The 21,846-nt window shown below is 43.6% G+C and overlaps 2 protein-coding genes across 2 annotated transcripts in view; one reads left to right on the plus strand and one right to left on the minus strand.

Annotated features, from left to right (window-relative positions):
- Positions 1 to 801: 801 nt before the first annotated feature.
- On the minus strand, positions 802 to 2,504 carry c2cd4a (C2 calcium dependent domain containing 4A). The gene is made up of 2 exons (XM_084017634.1): positions 2,364 to 2,504; positions 802 to 2,279 (listed from the first exon to the last, which is right to left on the minus strand). Exon 2 carries the CDS (start codon positions 2,250 to 2,252, stop codon positions 906 to 908), a length of 1,347 nt encoding a protein of 448 aa, XP_083873760.1. The 5' UTR covers positions 2,253 to 2,279; positions 2,364 to 2,504; the 3' UTR covers positions 802 to 905.
- A 2,846-nt stretch (positions 2,505 to 5,350) lies between these two features.
- The window catches only part of tln2b (talin 2b), a 67,816-nt gene continuing 51,320 nt past the window's right edge, over positions 5,351 to 21,846 (plus strand). The window contains exon 1 of the mRNA XM_084017702.1: positions 5,351 to 5,482. The gene's annotated coding sequence lies outside the window, so the exon portion shown is untranslated. The remainder of the gene's footprint in view (positions 5,483 to 21,846) is intronic.

Consider the following 21,846-nt stretch of genomic DNA (forward strand, 5'->3'; position numbering starts at 1 on the left):
TTTATATACTGTATAAGCAGCAGTTGCCAGTCCCATATCAGAGCCTTTCTGAGCCCTTAGAAACCTATTAATCTTTAACTAGGAGTTATAGTGGCTGCCGGTGCTTTTAAGCCCGATCTTTATTGCTGAAAGCAGCAGGATATAAGTGCCTGGAGTCTACATTAGGGGCTGCTGCTCTGTTCAGTTGGGTAAACATTGATGTATATTGCATAGAGAGATGTATGTTATGGTTTTGTTATGTAGTTTGAGTTCATACACAGTCGAATTCATCATGTTTTATTCAGCCTTTTAGCTTCCTAAATTATTTTCATATTGTAAAAGTCATTTGGAAGAAATCTTGTTAGCTAAATGAATGGTGTAAATAATAAGGAGAAAAAAGGTTTTGCTGATTAGATATCTACATTAACTTTGCCATGTTTAAATCAATTTATAGATTTCTCTTCAAGCTTCAGTTGTTATTCTGTTGTCATGAAATATAACAGTTCTGTAGAAGGAAAACAGATTGAGTTTCTTTTGTTGCACGGATTAAAATTATGCATACTCAACGGTGAAAACTCCCCCTCTAAGGTTTCTGGTTTCTCGTGATATTTGTAATCATTGTAAAGGTCAGGAAGAAAACAACAGGCTTAGAGAAATATGAGATGGCAGTTGTGTCAGGCCAGCTGATGCTGCAGCCGTATTAATACACCAAAAAGCTGTAAATTATTATATTAACATGTTGAAATTAACTGTTAGACACTATTTATAATATTAGAATAAAAAACATAGTCTTATTTTGAAATGTATTAAAGACAAACACCCTCAGTTTTTCCCATAATTTAATCATTATAAAATCCTGTTTTACAGTACAAAAATGAAAATAAATAATTCAACACATAAATAAACAGTTATGGAAGTACTTATGTTTATGATGTCACAATGCTAGAAAGAGGCAAATCGCAGTCTCCCAGGAGATAGTCCCGTTTCAGGGTGGACATTTTGTTCACCACTTTAAAGCGGAGGGACCGCTGGCTGAGGTCTTCCTCTGAGATATTATCAAAGAAGAAATCCTCATTGAAGATCGGATTACGGCTCTTTCTGATGACTGTGCTGCGTTGCTTCTGGATTTTTCCTGGCACCAGAGAGAGGCTGACGCTGCAGTTGATAATCTTGGGGTCTACGGAGAGTGGATAGAGGCCTTCGGCGCTGATCAGTCGAACCCGTAGTCTTTGGTTATCCGGGCAGTATTCTGCCGAGAGTCTCAGGCTGCCATCTTTCCCTATGGGGGCCATTCTCTCCTTCATTACCCTCTCCCTGTGCAAGGTCAAGTCCGTGGGGAAGATGTTGGGGGGTGCAAGGCTGTGGCTGCTCGGCAGGCCTTCAACTAACCCATCTGATGCCTTCCTCATGACATTGGGGCTGTTGTCGGTGGAGCTGCCTTCATCGGTGGACAGGGAATTGTTCCTGGACACCATTGCCTTCCTCATGTTCCTTGACAACAGCAGTTCATGGCTCAGTGCTTTGAAGAGGGAAGACTTGGCAGGGCACCTGGTCAGCAGCGGCGAGCTGAAAGGAGAGGATTCAGTGGAGGAAGTCGTATCGCTGTCCAGAGTGGCCTGCCAGTTCAGGGTGTATCCCCTCGGGGAAAGCCTGGAGGTCAGGCTGTTGAGGCTGAATGAGGAGGGAGAGGAGGAGGGCGAGGTGGCCGGGGAGATCCTGGAGCACACGCTGGATCGACTCCTGGGCAGCAGCAGGGGCGAGGAGCCGGGATCGGAGTGGAAGAGCGACTCCTTCCTCCTGGTGTGGGGGCTCTCCAGCAAAGTGCAAAAGCCGTAGCAGGTTTGAGCTTTGGCCATGTGTGGAAGGGAGAGGGCAGCTTGGCTCTGGGGATCCGCGTTGGTGGTCTCCTCATCGCTGCAGCCGTCGTAGGGGCTCTCATCCACACTCTCCACCTGGATAATGTGCGGGTTCATGGCCTCGTAATGCGTCACCTCTATTTCAGGGCTCGCCCTCTCACAGGGGGACACCTTGCCGAGGCGAGCAGCTCGGCCCGGCTCTGTATTCTTCATCTCCTGCAGGGACGGGATTGTTGGGGGGATGCAGAACTCCGGGATGTTGTCAGGGGTGATGACATTAGGACAGAGGGAAATCCTTTTGGGCTTGTCGTCTTTTTCTCCAAACATGATGTCCCCGATTTTAAAGCTGAGCTCCGCTGACGGGATGGGCAGGTTCGATCTCTCCACTGACACACGGATCTTCTCCACCACCCACATGGGTCCTCTGGTAGAAATGTGGAAAGTCTGTGAAATTAAAAACTAAAATTATTGTTCTGAAATTACACAGAATCATATGACATATCATCTTCAAGCATCAACTTTTCTTACCTTTTTGTTGTGAAAATATGGATAATCCACAAGGCTTTCCTGAACAGGATGGACTGATGGCTTCAGCTAAAAGGTCAGGCTGTGGTGAGAAATCTCCGAGGCTCTCTCGACAGCTGATGGAGGTTCTCTGTTGTCAGGACGCAGCACATCTGTGGCTGTTTGAGCAATGAAGACAGTTTAAATGAAGCAGGAAACAAAGTGGATGTAATGCACGCCCCCCCTGTGCCGATCCTCCCTCCCTCCTTGGCCGCTGGTTCCCATGGAAATATCCAAACCACAACAGAGCTCAATGCCCCTGTAGTAACCGCTGTACAGTGAGATAAGCTCAGTAGTTTGAAAGTGAACAGCTGTTTTTAAGTAAATGGCATGCTTTTGATTCCTATGTTTGCTTTCCATTTATTTAAATGAGACGGTGCGTATGACCTTGTTCTCCGAACATAAACAAGTTGAGCTGATAAGATAATAACTCAACAATAGTAAGGACATTTGCCAAGTGCTGTTACCTTAAAGGCCAAACAGTTTGTTTAGGAGAGCCGTCGGCCAATCTCTTTATAACTTATACAAAAATCCATGTAGCCCTGTTTGAATCATTCATTCATCAGCCAACACTTCACCATCACCAAAGCTCTGCTGTGTTGTCGGGGCAGATCAGAACGTCTCTTTATCAGAGAAGTGGCTTCTGAAAAGTCAACATCCGTGTTAAAAAGGACAAGGAGAAAATGTATTTATATAACCACACTGAACATTGCTCCTTCGGTCTTCGACCTTTGTTGAAACATTGTCATGTCGGTGCTTCCCTCTTGTGGCGGCACACGGAGCAGTTGTTTTGTGAATGATCACCAAATATGAAATTTACAGTGGGCAGTGATGTTGTTAGGCATATTTTAGGGGGGCTGGAGCGTCTTTATTTTCAGAATAATCTCATACAGGTGAAAGCGTATACATATAGTTTTAGGTTTATAGCATCATAGTCTGTAGAAAGAATATACTTTAGAAGGAAGCATTTCTGTAAAGCCTATTTTTTTTTTTTTTTTACAGACACTGTATCCTCATTTTGCTGGAATAAATAATACAGAATAAATACATACAAAATACAGTTATTTGGGTAAAGTTCATATTTATGTTGTCAGATTTCACTGTGACCTTTAAAATCAGTCTTGGTTATTTCTACTGTATACTTTATGACAGAAAATCACACTCTGTTTGAACCAATCTACAGTAACTGTAGTAATTAAAGTGCATTCTTTAGACCTGCGGCTTATCTAATGGAGAGAGGAATTAGATACGGTATCACTTTAAGACACATTTACATAATCAGGGCCTGTTCTAAGCATGCAGCTTTAATGTGTCTAAAAGGTAACATTACAGTAACTCTTGTTCAACAGAAGAGAATAGGAGAAGACTGTTGCTTTTAACTTGTTACTAGCTTGTCTTATTCACTGGCTGTGTCGTTATAATACAGTACTAAAATGATGCAAGCGCAAAGAAAGTGTGCTTCTCCTGGAGGCTAAACCCCCCCTGTCTTTAAATCCTAGTGTCCCTGATGGTGGGTCTTTACTGGAACAGCATTAACTTGGCATTTACTCTATAATCATCCCAAGAAAACCCTTTTCGACAACAAATAAATAAATAATCAAACAAACCTGTGTCAGCTCTGCTTGTTTTTGGACAGATCCTTCACTTTTGTCCCCTAGCTTTCCTTCTCTCATTGAAAAGTAGGAAGGGACAGTGGATGGATCCTGACAAAAAAACAAAAGCTCTACTCTGTCCTGTCCAAGGTTCAAGTGGAGTAACTTGGTAACCATGTGTTACCAGGCACCAAGATACAGAGTGATGTCAGTGCTAACATCATTAATAATATACCAGGAAGGAGTCCTTAATGGGGGGCACTTCTCAGAAATGTTTTGCCAAAACTTTTTTGTGACATCAGTAATTCACGCAGACCTCGCAAACATCTCGGACCTCTCAGACCAAATGCCTGAGAATTTAATGAATTTGAGGTCAAATACAAAGATGCTACAAATAGTTACTCTATTTATTTGAAAATATTACTTATACTATCTCTATTTTCAACACTCGTACTAATTGGTAGAAAGAAAGGGTTTAAATGTCGTGGTTCATTGTTAGCTTGCCTTCAACAATAGATTTTTAGGAAGTAGCTCTTTCTGAGATTCAGAAGAGGGAATGCATATGCAGTAATAAATATATATATATATATATATATATATATATATTCGTATTAAAGAACCTGATGCTTTAATAATGAAATATGTAAAATATGTAGTTGATATTGACAGCTTCTTCTTTTCAGTGTCCGAGCTCATCTCTGCACGCATACTTGAACCTCTCCGTTAGGGGGCAGTATACGCTCAAATTAAAACAACAACAGTACACCCACTGAAATGGTAACCTAGAGGGAGAGGTTAGTCTGAATGATAACCTTATACTCTCTAATTACCACACAGATTAGCACAACTATGAACCCAAACACACCTTATTGTAGTTAACATGATTTATGAAATCACATTCATCTTGCAGAAACCAACCAAACCCCCCTCCATACTGTTCTTTTTTCTGGATTCGTTCGTCATGTGCTGCTTATATATTTATGTATTGCTGTAGACAGGATACCAGCTCCAACATCATCTTCCGTATGCCATCGACCTTGTGTCGGGGCGGGATGGAGCGCACCGACGCACGGACTGCCGGCAGGTGTAGTCGACGTTTAAAAAGGTTTTCAAAATAAGAGACGACTCATTCAAACCTCGTTAGCGTTTCAACGCGTCGCGTGATAATCGGGTCTATTTTATCTCGCGGGATCGCTCGTGTGTCTCAATCAGCATCAGGCCCCTTAAACCCATCGTAATCCGGCTACATCTATGCTTATCAGAAACCTGACTGTGACGCCGCTTCCTTTTTCTTTTCTTTTTTGTCGGCGCATAGATATGCGGTCGTCCCCCACCTCTCCCTGTCTCTCTCCACTGTAACGAGGAGGGGCTTGGAGGAGGCAGGCAGGCTGAGCTGACCCGCTTGTGGTGTGTGTGCGTGTGTGTGCGTGTGTGTGTCGCCCAGCCTACATCCAAACCAGGTCGCATGCATTAACGAGTGACAGACGTCAGGTAGGATTTCTCCTTCATTTTTTTTCATTACCATGTGTGTGTGTGTGTTTTTTTTTAAACCCCTGGCTGTTCGCGGTGCTGTTCCTCCCGAACGGGGCTCACTTACAGGGAGGCGGACCGCTCGGTGTTCGGCTCGGCAGAAGCGCTGGGAACATTTCATATTAACAGCCTGCAGGCGACCTCTTACACACGATCGGTGCGATGTGTCCAACTTCGACACCCTTCACCCCCCCAGTCTCTCTTTTTTTGTGTTGCTTGCTCTCCTTCGGATTTCCACATCGGTCGATTTGCTTTATCGGCGCGCAGTTTTACAAGCCTGTCAAAAAAAAAAAAATCCTTACGCCTCATGTTTGACCGGCTGCTTTTGACATTGACAGATACGAGGTGATAAGATGAATATTTCATTGACCTACTTGTTTGGCCGCCTGTTAAATATTTAGGCTCGCCGAAATAATTTCGTGCTTAAAAGTCGGCTCGGATCCAGCATCCTTTGCTGCCCTGCTAAAGAAATGTGTTACAGTAACTTGGACTTGACCCGAATGGGATCTGGATCGGCTCAACATCAAAGCTATGCGAGGCTGTAGTGCGCGTGCAGCAGGCATGTTACAGCTGATGATGTACCCCAGGAGGGCAGACATGGAGGCAGGATAGACAGGAGATGCTCTGTAATGGTCAGTTTGGTCAAGTTTGCCAGCCCACTAATCCTTAGCCAGAGTGATTTAAAAAAAAAAAAAAAAATCTGCTAGGCTATATGTATCCATGTATTCCTTCTTCCTATGCACCTGCCTGCTTCGCTGAGGTCAGAGTGCTCACCCGGCTCTACTTTCTCCAAGATGTGCATCCCCCCCTCATAGAAGGACAAATGACCACTCAGCCACTAGGCCACCCTGCTGCCTCATACAGATGTGAGTGCGCTGCACTTGTGCAGAGATATTTTATGAGCTGTGACGTGTTTGCATCAGACAGGCGCAGGGCATTTAGTGTTACTCCAGCAAAGTGAGTGTGGGGTGAAGAGGCCACGCAGCACATCTTTCCGTGGGTTGGTTTATACAATTAGTTTGTGGAATCGGTGGATGAGTGTTGGCTTTGCAGTCTCTTCCGACATGTCATCTACAGAAGAAGCTTTTGGCTGCCACGGCCAACTGTGTGGGGGAAGAAAGGAAAAAAGAAAAAACCCACCGCACCCCTCTACAGCATAGAGCAGCTGAGCCTTTTCTTTGAGAAACATCTCGGGTTATTAAGGCTCAATTCAAGGATACTCGCGCCGTGAGGAACTGCTATTGAAGAGTGACACGTTTCTGCCTGAGTGATGCAACTAAAAAGAGTTGAGCTGCATCAGCAGACAGCTGTGATGCCGGATGGCTTGATACAGTATGGGGCTCGATTCCAACTGGGAGTAGCTATATTAAAACCGTACTCCCTGGTAGGGCACCAGTTAGTGTGGGATATAATGATTCACCAACCACACTGTAGGGATTGGCGTATGGGCCCCTCGGCGCTGGCAGCATTGTTGTGTGTTGCTTTATGAGTTTGTATAATTTCCACATATGATCATGTGTGTGTGTGTGTGTGTGTGTGTGTGTGTGTGTGTGTGTGTGTGTGTGTGTGTGTGTGTGTGTGTGTGTGTGTGTGTGTGTGTGTTGAGTATCAATTAAATGCTAGAGGGCTGCAATCTGCCTGCAGATGATGGCATACACATTTCCACTGCTATTTTTATTTGTGTCTGTACTGTTTGTCTTCTAATCGATGGTACTAGGATCCCTTATAATGTCAGTTTAGCCAAATAGAGATTAATCTCCAGATTACATAGTGCTGGGAAGGCTTTATTATAAATAAATACCGTTCCCTTAGAATAGAATTGAGCTGGATTGTCTAGGATTAATGTATTTATGTTTAGACTACAGATTTTCTAGTATGTGCATATAGCATTTCACATTCAGATATCTTATTATGTGGAAATACTGAATCCATCAGCAATGGTACTCTGCCCCTGTAGGTTGACGATATGAGCCCTTTGCTTGCCCAAGTTTAACCCAGAAGCGAAGACCTTTCCCCGATGTTTCCGAGCATCTGCAGTGAGCGCTGTACACTTTCCCACAACGTGGTACACGGATATAATTAGATCACAGCACCAGCAATGTCACAAGTTCACATGCAGCGTGCATCTGCCAGCGGTAACTGATAAAAGTCCACTGTTCCATCGAACACAACGCTAGATACTGTTCACAAGGGCCCAAGGTTATGAAAGCAACGTTTGTGAACTTGTGCCAAAAGAACTCAGGAGAGTTCTCAACTTAAAACATAAAAAAAGCAGCGTGAGCTCATCGATGTGGTCAACATTTTACACCTCCTCCTCCCGTCCGATCTTTTGAAATGTTGCATCCCGCGATTTTGCTTTGCAGTGGTAATTAAAACCAAGCGCTATCTAAACGGTGCCTTTCCCCCACTCATTGCCAGCTATTGAAGAGGCCATTACCACGGTGATTCCGTATTATGGGAAGCTATTAAGGGTATCTCTGCTACAACAACTTTAGTTCACTCTTTCTTTTTTCTTTTTTTTTAACTCTGCGCTTAATTTACTGGGAGTCACACATTCTCAAACATGGTCTTTAAATGCACCGCATGCTCTCACCAAGTGCTTTTTTTTTTATTCCTCTGCGTTCTGTCAAATTGTGCAACCCGGGGAGAAACACGTAATCCTTAAACTGTTCCATAAATAACTACAACAAGGTCATGCATTCCCAAGTAAGAGCCAGAAAGTGTGGAGAACAAGCGATTGTTGAAGACAAAGCCTCGACTGTATTTCCGTGCTGTTCATTAGAAAGTGATTTTCCTCTCAGCTGTTGCCGTTGCTCTGTCATCAAGAATACATTCCTGGTTGGAATTTCCCAGGAAATGTTCAGCTGGGGGGGGGGGGGTTAGGGGTTTTGAGTGTCATTGAGAGTATGATTGTTGAACCATATTTAATGCATGAATGTGAAAGAGGTGGAAACTCAAACACGCCCCATGCTGCCGCTGTGACCCAGCCTTTGTGTTTGCCGTTTACTGCTGAAATAGATCCCTCCTATGTATTTTCTCTCTGCTGACTCTCTGTGATCACAGCCTCTTTAGGGCCTGGCTCGCCTCCAGATCAGTTTTCTATAGAACAAGAGGTAGATGAACAAGCTGGCCGCCCATCCCTCTCTCTCCTCCAGTGGTACATCAATCTGAATTCATCATTTCCTGTATTTGTCCCCCCTCTCAGCGGATGACTGGCAGGCGGTCAATATGTGAGAGCTATAATGCAGATGGGCCTTTTTTTCATTAGCAAACACTCGATCACATTTCCAATGTACTGTCAAATGATCAGCCTTTATACACTGTCGCCCATAAAGTTGGAATATTTTGTTTTCAGATACAATCCTCCGTTTATTCCTATTTAAAAGCATCTGTAATCACTTTTGACCCGGTGCAATTTACATTATGTGTCGCAATAACCCAGGTGAATATGTATTCATGCATAACATTTGACAAGACATTTGCAAATTATTCCAACTATTTGGGCGACCCTATACATCGGTTGATATCAGTATTAGTACATCCATGCAGGTTACTCAATTGCTGATCATGTAATACCAGTTTAATAATTGTATATTTATATTTTTGATTGAAAGTTGATAAAAGAAAGCAGCTGTAGTTTCCTCTTTCCACTTCAAAATCAGCTGATTGTGTTTGCAGGACATGACATCATTTGTTCTAACTGAGCCTAATGTGAAAAACAAACACGGTGATGTGGCATGTATACGTCGAATGTGATCCTCACTAAGCCGGCGGTGGCGGATCTAGTACTCGCCAGAGTATTTACTGTACATGCGGTCTGAACCGACACGGCCCTCGCTCGTGATGCGTAAGCGGCAGACCGGAGAAGTAGGTCAGTAGATGCTGCCGTGCTTCAGGTCCGAGGCAGCGGCGCCGCCGTCGGCACTTCTCATCGGCGGGTCAAATGAGATGCCAGCTTGAAGTAGCTGCTGACTTCCCCGTCATGCACACACTACACGGTCCCAAATTGGGTTAGTGGCTTCTTAATAGAAAGGAGGTGTGATCTGAGGGTTCCCTGAGCACAGCTTCACTAAATAGCACTCCAATTACCTTTCGCTGCCTGGCTGGTGTGTGAATTTTCATAAAAGTATATTTTTTTTCGATTGTGGTTAATTTAAGTGTGCAGTTGACACTTCATTTGGTCACCTCTCTGCGGCGTTGCAGAGAAACACTGGAATGATTAGGAACATGACCCACTCTGCCTGAGGCGGACTGATTATCAGTGTTAAAGATCATGTGATACCTGTTGCGAAGGATCATGTGATGTACAGCCTCTGAAAGGGGGAGAAAGGTTCCACTTTTTTTCTCCCTTTTTTTGTCTGACATATTTCTCTGTATCTCAAGGTTGAGTGAACACAATTAAGAATCCGTTGAGTCGCGTTGGAGCACACGAGAAGCCGACGTTATTCTGTTTACAGTAAGTCAATATTTTGCCTTCTGTTCTTGAAGTGCGAAAATGCCGCCTCGGGTTTAATGGTCACAGAATCCATAGAACACAGTGTGTCATCTTTGGCTGCTTGTGTCGCCTCATTGTAACCGGCCCAGCTTTAGTGCTCAGAACATCCGTCTCTTTGCTGAGAGGTACATTTGAAGGTTTGGAGTATTCTCATGCTTTCACAGAGTCGTCTGTATGTACTATGACACTCGAATCGAGGAAATGCAATTACTCCTCCACACTGTACAGTATATGTCAAGAGCTTTTGTGTCATTATACATTTGGCAGCGTTTGTTGTGGCCGCTATCACAAAGAAAACACATGAGAGGCGCGGCCTTGGAGGTTCTGATGGTTTTCCCCCCTTCATCAGAAAGCTGGGAGTGTTTTTCACGGGCAGGGGGTCTCCCAGGAACACAACAGGAGCTAGAGTTCAACGGCAGCAAGAGCAGAGACCCTAGTGAGGGAGGCGCTCGCCATCGATCTACATCAATGATGCATCATAGCCCAATCCAGCTGATCCTCCACCACAGCACAGTCCAGACAATAATCACTTAATCACAATTTATTTATTTATTTATTTTACACCTATGACACAATTGTTGCACAAAAAAATCAAAGAGTGTCGTTTGAAGAAATCCTAGTTTGTGATTTGGCTGCAGCGGGAAAGGTCTGGAGGTTGAGAGGCGAGTAGCTTCACATCAAGGTTAATGGAGGCTTCTTTGTGTGTACAGCAGCTGTCAGTCCGTTTTTGTGAGTGCCTGTGGGGGGGGATCCTCTGCAAGGGTTGCTGACCGAGCGAGAACACTCTCTCTGTCTCTCTCTCTCTCTGGGTTGTGTAGTGTCAGCACCTTGGATGTCAAAGACAGACCGCGGACTGCTCTGACAACACACTCTCGTTGAAATCATTTTCACGTCGGCCTGGCGGACGTGCGTTCAGCAGCTGGATGGCGTGCTGTGTAAGTGATGTAAGCGCGTGTTACTTGAGCCTCGTGTCTCCAGCTCATCAGCAGCGCAGTGACCTTGTGTTAAGGGCAAAGGGACTCTCTGGTTACCCTCGGTGGAAGGCAATAGCTAGGATTACATTCTTGGCGCTGGTTTTCGAGATGGAATGATAGAGTTGACTCAAGAGACCGTGACATGAATTGTGTCGGTGTACTCTTCATAACGCTTTTTCTCACAGTGACTTTGAGCTTGGAACACATTTGGTATGGGGAGACTGAACCTGGAGCCACTGCAGATCAGAAAAACCCCACCGGGACCTCTAGCTATCAAATCAATCTCTAGGTAACAGTTATCATGGAATGTCTTCGACTTATCGATCAGTTGATTACTAAAAAAATCAATGAAACTAGATTGTCGTAGAGATGGATTTCTCGACAACGATACCTGATGAACTCATTCTCCTTAAATCTGCCTTGATTCATATTTGTATAATAATAATAGATTAAATAACCACGTATATGTGAAAGGGATCACTCGTAATGCCAAACATACACAGTTTCTAGTTGCATCCTTATTTTAAGTACAAACGGAAGGAATTTTACCCACAAATGAGCAACATTTGTACAGTATAAAGGAGTTGGTGGAGACCAAAACAGGACTCAAAGACAGGGAGAAGACTGAACTCACAATCACCAGCTGCCGACATTCACAAAACACACAAATATGCTTAAATATCTCAAAAGATGATAATATGCCTTCTGTCTTACGGCTTGTTTCCCTGACACCATGTAGCCAAAACATTTTTAAATGAATGCTTAATAAAACTAATGCTGCTTTAAAAAGACTGCAAAAACCTACTTGGGAAGCTTATTAAATTTTACAGAAAAAACATGTCTTTCAGTAAGGTATTGAAAATAGAATGGGTTTTGGTATTAGTGGCCTACTAAGGTAAACCATGAGCACGAGTCAACATTTCCATAGGCTTCCATAGTGAACTGTAGCTCATAAGTGTCTAACATCTGTTCATTTTATGAACTATTGGTCTGCCCTAATGAATGTGTTGATTCAACCTTGATTGTTTTGCTGATCCTCAGGGTCGAGTGCGACACAAATTCTAAATAGTCGCTGTGGGAATAAGGCCACATGGCCCGATGGCACAAAATCATTAGGAAAGGAGGACATTTTAATTCAAGTCAGGCATTAATTATACAGGATCCTGATGTTTCATACTGTAACCTTCCTGGAGCTGAATGAGAGCTGAATGTGAACGTTGCCTCTCTTGAGAACATGCATTATCTGGCAAATCAGAGTCGATGACCTGACTTGAGTTTATGTTGAGTTTCCTATAAGTGTGTCAGCAGCAACTTCCTCCTAAAGCAGACCCTAATGTAACCTCTCCTCTCTCAGCATAATTATCATCATATCCACACATCTTGGCCTGCTATTATTATTTGTCATCTAATACTTGGTTCCTTTATGATATATCATAGAAACTTTGTTTCTCAGGAATGCATCCTGGATGTTGTGTGATGTTTTGCTTAATTACACTGAAAAGAAAAACAGTATGCCATTTACACAACAGGAAAAAAATAGGAGAAGCTAGCATTCATCTCGTGTAAAATAGGAGTCATCGCATCACGTGACCTCTACAGTGGAGGAAAGAAAGCGCCTCCAGGCTATGGCAGCTGATGGCACAGTCACTAATAGCGTATCACATCGGGTGCATTACCTGTTTGATTGTTTTCCTTGCATTATGAGCTCTAACTGCGTCCCCGGGGCTATTTTTGCGACACTGGTTCGACCTGCGTATGAACACGTGCGGTGCCATCATTAAGTTATTAGAATTAAAGAAACAATCATGTCATTTTCTAGAAGCCTTATTCAATTTAATCCAGAGCGCTAAATCATATTGTCGTAGTCAGTGAGCCATCAAAGCAAGTGGTCGTTGTTCCCATGATGCCCTGCCTGCTCGGTGCAGCGCAACATGAATGGACGGTATTTATCTTGAAAATCCCCTAAATTGGACAACGCCTGCTCTATGCATTTGCTTGCACGTTTTCACGGGCTGCACTCAAACTGTCTGAATTGCTCCTTGTAATTGTAATTAATAAAAAGCTCTTGCACAATAAGCAGTATTATTTTTCATCAAGAAATCACATTTTTTCTCCAATCGATGTGAAAATGGTAGGGGTGCATGCATTGTGCCATTCCAAAGAATGGGCTATATAATGCAAAAGAAAAAAAAAATCTCAGTCTGAGAAGTGCATCTAATATTAGAAAAGTCTTGAGGTTGCAGACGTTTATTCTCTTTTCTTCGCCCCAAACGGAGATGCTGTGTGTAATTTTAAATGATAGCGTTCATTTCTCGCCAACGTTACCATCTGTCCGGTCCACTCCACGCCAGCTGTTTGCTTTTTCTCTGTCGAGTCTTCAGTTTCCTCAGACAGGAGGTTGATGGACCTGCAGCCAATACATTGTAGCTGCCCACCCGCAGTGGACATGCTATCCCCTTCGAGATGACACCCATCTCGCTTCAGTCCGGCTGGGATGGAGTCCTATAACATAGCCGGGTGTGTGTGTGCCAGCCTGAGGTCAAAGGTCATTCCAGTGCTAATGATCGTGGCTAGGGATCCTCTATGAAGTGGTTGATGTGCAGCTCGGTGCCTCTCGGGATTCTTAATCTCCTCTGATTCTGTTTTTGCTGTGTGTCTTATTCATTATCCGTGTTTTCTGCCCTTTTTCATTATCCAAAATCAAATGTAGTCCTGCCACAAGTGGGATTATAGATGTTGTTATTTAATGACTGTCAAGATCACGGTCTATGGGGGGAAAACATGCACTATGTTTACAGTTTAATTTGATTTCTCTCTTGCCTGGGATAAAAAAAAAAAAAAAAGGCTGTCATAAATTACAGGAGTCTCATGGAGCGAGGCGCTGCGAAGCTTTATACATTCCCCACTGGGAGGTGGGACAAAGAGACAGTGGAGGAGGCTGTGTTCTGAAAGGGGCGATCTGCATGCAACTTCAGTGGGAGACGGCATCCTCGACACATGGCACGAGCTCAGAGGCATTGCTTAGGATGTGGCTGGCTCGTCATGTAAGGCGGCTCACTCTGCACTCCGGTTGGCCTGCGAGCCCTCCTCGTTCAGCCACGCTCCCGTGTAGATAAGGGGGTTGCGAGGCGTATTTTAGGATGCGCCGCTTGTTGTTGCTCCCGCAGAGATTCCTGGGTGAATTTTTATTCCCAGCAGCCTTTAAGTGAGCGAGACTATCGTTAATGCAAACCAACAGCACTAATAACGCGTTGCCAATATCTTCTGTGCATACGGGCGGGCCTGCACATCCTGGATGTCTCAATGAGATGGATCTGTCCGCCTCGCCTTTGGTGCAGAACTGTGGGCCCTAATTGAATTACACATCCCCCTCCTCTCGGCCCCCATGGGAGTGCACAACTAATCATTGGGATATCTTTGTTTTTCTGAAACGGGGATGGCCGGGTGTTTCAGTGGGTCTCCGACTGGATGGCCGCTTTGGTTCACTCTTCCGTAGCATCTCCATAGCTACGTCGGGATTAGATGTCGTCACTCCAGAAGGTTCCTAACCTTTTGACCTCTAAAGGCTGTGGTCCGCAGCTGGTGCCCAGATGTACCCCACGGAGTTGCATTGCTCGCTAATGAGAGTGAAGGGTTCAGTTTATGAAGTGGGACTTTAGAATACAGAATTTGATATAAGTGACCTCACTTCACACATTTACTAGACTTTATTGTGTTGGAGCAGTTTGGTAAAATAGATTTGTTTGGATGGGTCGGCTCTTATGTTACATTTTGAGGATAATAGTGAGGACGATGGGCCTTTCCCTGACCTGTAGTGAAGGAGAGATGTGCTTAAATCACATTATTGCACAATGTCAAACGTGCTGGATGAAGGATGTTGTGAAGACACTGAACACAACGAAGCCTTGTTTACTTCACTGATGTAAAGCGTTGTTCCCAACATCAGCAATGCAGTTTGTATTGCCAGTATAACGGAACGTACCGTGTACAGAAAAGGGAAATTAAAGCACTGAAATTGTAATTGATTTTCATATGTTTCATGATTATCACTGCAGGTCTTACTCAACTGCCCTTCCTGTTTACAATAAATAGATTTTTCTAAATGCTCCACTTTTAGTCATGCTGTTCAGGTAATAAAAATCGCTCATATGCTTAGATAATCGGACTCTAACAGTGTTTCATACGACATGACTGCATCTAAATGCTAAACTGCCGCATCGAGGGAAGTATGCTGCACGTTTGCCCTCTGTCAAACATCGGTAAAGCTGTGGAGAAAACATTGCGTGTCCCGATCACCGGCTTTTATGAATCCCCGCTATCCTCCGTCCGTGGCGTTTTCCGCCATCGCCCTTTTCATAAATCAGATTTACTGCTACGTCTGTAGCGCCCATGCTAATGAAGTAACACCCAGTGCAGAGACACGGCATTGATTTCATTTCCTGCCTCTCCGGCTGCTCCCTCGGTAGCTAGATGGAGATTACATGGCGATGTCATATAAAAGGAGAGATTAAAAAGAATCTGTATCCGACCGGAGCGTCGCAGCTGTGTGCTCGGCCTCACAATTAGATGCCCAAGTTTAAGAGAGAGGAAGCGGTGGAGACGGTGCTCGTGGTACCCTGGGCTTCCTCTCCGTCCCCCCGCAGATCCTTGGAGCGTGAACTTTTTGTCTTGTTAAACCGAGCTGGATGTGGAGGTTGGCAGGTTTCTCTCCTCTCTCACACATCTCTGCCAATGATTCGGATGATGCTACTCCCTGTCAGAGATCTGTGGAGAGGCAACAATGAAATGGATGGCTTGTCCAGTTATTAGGGCACAATTTGTTGCCTGCCTTCATGGTTGCCTGGCTTCATACCCATGTGTTCATCCAGAGCCTGCAGTCTGACGGCCTGTCTTTTCCATCTCGACTGGATTGGAATGAATTGTGTCCGTTTTTAAATAAATCACATTCTTAAACTGTTTTTGTTTCCTGCATTCTTTTCTTTGGTTATCTCATAAAGGCTGAAATATCTTCATGTTTCGTTAAAACTGTCAAGCAAAGGACAGTTATGACACAAGGATAGCGTGTTGTTCAATGAGTGCAGTGTGAAGCACTCCAAGGCGAATGTATTGATTGACAGGAAATTAATTGCAGACAATTTTTGTAATCAATTACTCGCTTCAGTCATTTTTGAAGAAAGAATTCAAGATTTTCCAGCTTCCCAAATGTTCCAAAAGCATTAAGGACATTTATACATCTTTTCTGACATTTATAAACTATAACATACATTGATTAATCAAATAATATTTCTTTAACGAAATATCTTAATATCAATAGTGCGGCAATTGTAGGATTGACTGTTTTGTATTTACACAATGAGATCTTTAATACATATTCATCAGTAATATGGATATAGTGATTTACTGGGTAAAGATAAATCATGACTTTACTACTAAGATGATATCTAGACTTATATCACAATATCTATATATTGCCCAGCTCTAATTGTAGCCCTATTACAGTCCTATTTAGTCTCTCAATACATTGTATTGTCTATATACTGATCACATGACTTATTGTCACGTACAAACTCATAAATAGGCATTATTTGTTTTGTGGCTTTATCAGTTTCTTTGCTTCCTATTTCCCCTCAAGGTACTTTAATATTACAGTGCCCTGGATATCATTTGTGATGCACATATTTTGATAACATTTGGAGTTGATGCACTGAGATTCTTGAAGTGTATTTCTAAGTTAAGGCCCTGAGAACAACGGGGGGGCATTTTGAAAAACGCTGCACTCGAATGCTTCTGGCACATTACTGCGTTTAAGCATAGCAAATGCTTTCAGGGTTTTTGTGAGCGATTCCATTACTTCGGTTTTGAATTCATGCGGTGCTCCATTTGGGAATTGCACTGTTTACTCGCGTCGTTTCAACCAATTTAGTCCAATCAAATGTTTAACAATCTACCTCCGAACTTCCTTTACACCAGGAATGTCCTTGTGATGTTTGCCGGGCTGTCACCATTTTAAAACAAGTCAGAATGAATGAATGACACTTCATTTGGGCAAATTAATTCCACTAGTTTACAATCCCAAGACTCTGCAGAACTGATGCTGTTCCATTGATCTGCTTTGCCTCTGCAGCATCACATTGACTCCTCATATTTATTGCCTCCAAATTTAGATAACAGCCTTAGTGTTATTGTGATGTATAACGGCGGTATCCTGGTTCGCTCCGTCTGACACAACATGCTAATGTCCTCCATTTTGTGCCAGTGAAGGGAACAGCAAAAGTCTAATTTACTGCATGCGATAGATCAAAGTGACAGTGCACTTTGCGAACTTCCCCCAGCTGAAATTCACCAAATGGCCTGTTGCATTTATGAATGTTGAATTCAGTCATATCGTTACAGATCAATTATTAAATGCTTTCCTGTGTTGTCAGCCCTGTTCCTGTTTTCGTTCCTGCCTCTCCTCTTGAGCACATTTTCTGTCCATCAATGAACATAAAACATTTTTTGGGAAAAAAAAGGTTCCTTCTATTAACTGCTAACTCCATTGATCCCTAAGGGGTAAAATCCAGTTTGATGGTGCCCAGATGTAGTTCGGAATAGTTGGGCTTTTTAATGAGGGCGCTACAACTGATATGAGGATAAATAGTATAGGAGAAGCTTTCGTTTTACTCGGGTAGATAATCACCTCCTTCATGTCCTGATTCTTCGTTTCACCTGTAGTCTTTACTTGTTATTCAAAGCCACACTCTCTCTCTGTGGCAGGTGATTGCCACGTTTTGATCTGTGTGAAAAGCTGTCAATGAAAACAGCATTTATCCCCGCTGATAAACTGCTGTTGTGTTGAGCGCGGGATAATGAAATGTTGCAGTGCCTCAAAAAGCCGAAAACAACAAGAATCTAAATGATGGGCTGGCTGAATGCCCCCCCACACCCACTTTACTAATTAGAAGTCTGTGTCAGCATTAATGAGTTGTGTGCTGTGGTGGCAGAATTCATTGAGGCAATTAGCGAATCACAGAAAGCATGACGCTGCACGGCAATCTGCTGAGCTGCACGGTCGCCGGGTCACCCGTGGCTGACTGCGATCGGCGATCCGCCGCCCAGAGGATGACCCCGCGGTGCAGCCCGTGACTGACGGCCGTATTAACGCGTTACATTTACCATTGATATCATGAAGTGCAAAGTCTTGTTTTCGCTGCTTGTGCGCGTGAGGGGGAAATCCGTTCAGCCTAGCGAGCGTTGAACTCGCCGTGGCCAGAAATCAGGAGCAGCTGATGAGAATATGCCATGAAAGAGACTTTTGTAGACCTCCACATCAAAGTCCCATTCAGTTATCTCCGAAGACGACAGCGGACGCCTTCTTTGTTCAGCTTGTTAGCATGCTAGCATTTGCTAATTGGCATGAAAGTGCATCTGAGGTTGATGGTCATGAACCAATGGACAAATTAAGATTCCGACCCAATTAGGGTATTAGTTATTAGGGTTCATCATCTGTGATTAATGCATCCAATAGTTGTGGAGATGTTTCAGTAGTGGGCCGACCGACCCACAATGCCGTTCCCCGGAGTCACGCTACTAGCGTGTCCATAAATAGACTGGAATATATTCTTTCCCACAGTACACCCTCTGTATTGTAAATGTCATCCGTCACATCCTATAATACGGCATTTTCTTAGTCCATTTTTCTGTGTTTTTCATGTACGGAGCCTGACAGCCACCGTCGGTTCAAAATTGCTTCTCAGACAGACGTGATAACACCGTCTTCCCTGCGGCGTTAATCAGAGGAAGCAAGCGGGCGGGCGCAGAACGACACGAGGCGTCTAGTCATTTTGCGAAAGCTGTCGCGTGTCTTTCGCGCAGATGTGTCTTTATCTTCCGCGGACGGGACGCGATAAAGCAAACGGAGATTAGCGTGACAGCCGTGGCAGGTGGATGTGTTATTTTGTGTGATATCGCAGTTCCAACAGAGAGGATGATCATTCTCGATGCAAGTTGGGATCATTTAGGAAACGCTGCTGGTATGAGTGGATGCTGTGATGCAAAGTGTAATTTTTGCCTGCGAGTAATGCTTCTTCGTTACCTCCCCCTGTAGTCGAGACATCAGAGCTAGAGTGTATTTTGAAGTCTCCACCTTTTCGTTCCCTCGGGCAATCCTTTACCGATCGCAGACTGGACTTCAGGTGAATCGACACGGAGGAAAGCTTTCTGTTTTTCTAATGGGCTTCAGCTCACTACCATGGAGATGCGATGACTCCCGGCTCGATTTAGTGTTTACAGTATACACACACCCCAACACACAGCATCCTAAGTGGACAGTGTTTATGTTTGGGAAAACCTGCTCCTCTTTTGGAGGATGATGGAGAATAAAGCTGCAGAGCTAGGGGACAGTGAGTGGCGTGATACTACGGATGCAGCACTGATGAGAGATTATTCTTTTCTTGTGAGCATCAATCAAGGCCCATGTTCACCTTCCCTTCAGGAAGCCTCATGTGTATCTTTCTTTCGCCCACACTAAGGCTGGCTCAATTGTTGCAATTGGATGTATTTTTAATCAGCATAGTGATTATTATGATTTTCCTCAAAGACAGGATCATCTCTCAGCTTCTGGTCTTACATCCGCCTTGTTTCTCACCATATGCTCTGTCTTTGGCAGCCGGGCTAACAGGCTTAATTACACTTGGAATGCAGGGGAACAGCCCTCGTATTTTTTGGTCACTAAACCATGTTGCAGAGGGTTGTTGATGCTGTTTATCTGTCAATATTTGAAAGAAATTGGGTAAACTGTTACTATGGTTACTTAGTTTGTATGTGTGTTAATATATATCATTTGAGAAAGATGCATTTCTGAGTGTCAGCTGTTTTTCAGCAAACCATTTACAGTTTGCATACTTTGCCAAATTGCATACCACATTGTTAATTGAGTTTTATTTCCCTGTTCCTTTAAAGCTGCTGTGTGCATCTGGATAACCCGGATATAGAATCTGTTCATTCACTGTGTTTTTACACTGGATTTTAGTCAACATTCACAACTGGGCTTATACAGTACTTTGAAGAGTCTATTAATTTAGAGCGGTGCGCTTTCCCCCCTCCCCCTCCCTAAAAGCCCATACAGCCAGGCTGTGGCATACATGTTTTTATATTATATAATATATAATATATATTTATTTGAATTTATTTATCTCATTTTTTTGTTTCTTTTTCAGTTGTATTATATTCCACTGTTAAAAAGACAATTTTTTTTTAAAGTTCAAGAAATGCATGTTTCCAAAAATCCATGAGTAATTGTGTTAAATAATCGTGATCTCAATATTGACCAAAATAATCGTGATGATGATTTTTGCCATAATCGAGCAGCCCTAATGTGTGCACCAGCCAGGCAGGTGTTCATGGATGTTTTGGGAATCCATCAAACTTATATAAGTATGTGTAGTATTTAAAGCAAGGTCAAGGGTCACACTTTATACACTTCATGGAAAGTGAAAAGTAATGGAAAATATTGATTTTATTTGACCTTTGACCTGTTCTCATCCATAACCCTTGATGTTATGATGTTCAAAGCCAGCTATGCTGTGTTTGGGTCTGATGCTCCACATCCAGTGAGAATGCAGAAAGTGAATGCAGTGTGTTTGTCTGCATCCACATAAGATGCTGTACTTCCAACAGACTCACTTAAGCTCATTACAATAATCAGGTTAAAGGAAGGGGGGGGATCTGGGGAGCGCTTGTTTCGTGCTGCCTGGCGTGTTTTCCTCTGGACTGCCCCAGTGAGACGGAGAACCTCTCACACAGGCTCCGGCTGACTTATCGGGACCCGGGCCCTCGCAGGCCTGCTCCTAATGACCGGCCCCCGCTGCTTCTGTTTGTGTGAAACCCACACCGCACCCATGCTGTCATAATGACCAGCTTGTAATCGTAAAGCCCTTCTGATATACAGCCCTTCTCTTCTGAGTTTTCGGTCCATTTATTGTGGTTCTGAAGAAATCTTGCTTTCTGCAGCGGTAGGTTTTTGCACGATGTTTTTTAAGCGATGAAGCAGTGATGAAAAGAGATGAGCTGCAGGAACAGCCCGGTGAAACGGGGACTGTATTTACAAATGTTGCCCGACTGTATATAAGAGAGGCCTTTGTTAGCTTTTGTTGCTTTCGTTTTTTTTGTAGCTTGTATTTTGCTGAGTCACAAAAGCTGTGATTCAGCAGTAATAATAGTGTCTGGTTTGCATTATGCCCCAGCTGTTTACGCCCTGGTTTTAATTCAGTATTTTTAGTCGTAGGACGCCTGTGAAATCCTTGAAAACCTACAGCTGACTCTTTTTATCTGGCTTTGTGATTCAACATGAATCTGCAGTAGTGACAGCTTGTCTTTAAACACCCAGTGTGTCTAACGGCTTGAAGAAACTGACCATCTCACAAACCGCTAATAAAAGTCAGGGCTTTTTTAAAAATTTGTATCATTCATTGGTTTCTTTTGAAAACTGCACTGCCTGGAAAAGGCTCTATTTTTTTCTTCCTCCGGAGCTGACAGAAGTCACCTGACCTGGGAATTGCCCCAAAATCAGGGTTGCTGTGGTAACCAGCAGATGTGGAGCATGAAATAGTGAGCCTGCGAGTCTTTAACTAGGCATAGCAGCATCCCTTACACACTCTACTCCCTATGGTGTCGTTCCTCCGTCTCAGTAAGGGTCCAGCTGCAAGATCCAGAGGTGTGTTTCCCATCCGGCACCTCGGCTCCGAGCTTGAATTTAAAGTAGTCAATGTGATGTTCTCGTGACCCCCGTTGCACAATATGCTAAGGATATCCATGTTGAGTGTGGGTGGATGGGTGGCCAGATGTTTATGAGGCAGAGATGTTTGTTTCTAGTAATC

This window comes from Eutrigla gurnardus (genome assembly GCF_963514095.1).
Source record: "Eutrigla gurnardus genome assembly, chromosome: 9".
Lineage (NCBI taxonomy): Eukaryota > Metazoa > Chordata > Actinopteri > Perciformes > Triglidae > Eutrigla > Eutrigla gurnardus.

What these genes read in the sequence shown, in the direction of transcription:
- c2cd4a (XM_084017634.1), bottom strand. Translation starts at nt 2,252, where the DNA reads ATGTGGGTGGTGGAGAAGATCCGTGTGTCAGTGGAGAGATCGAACCTG.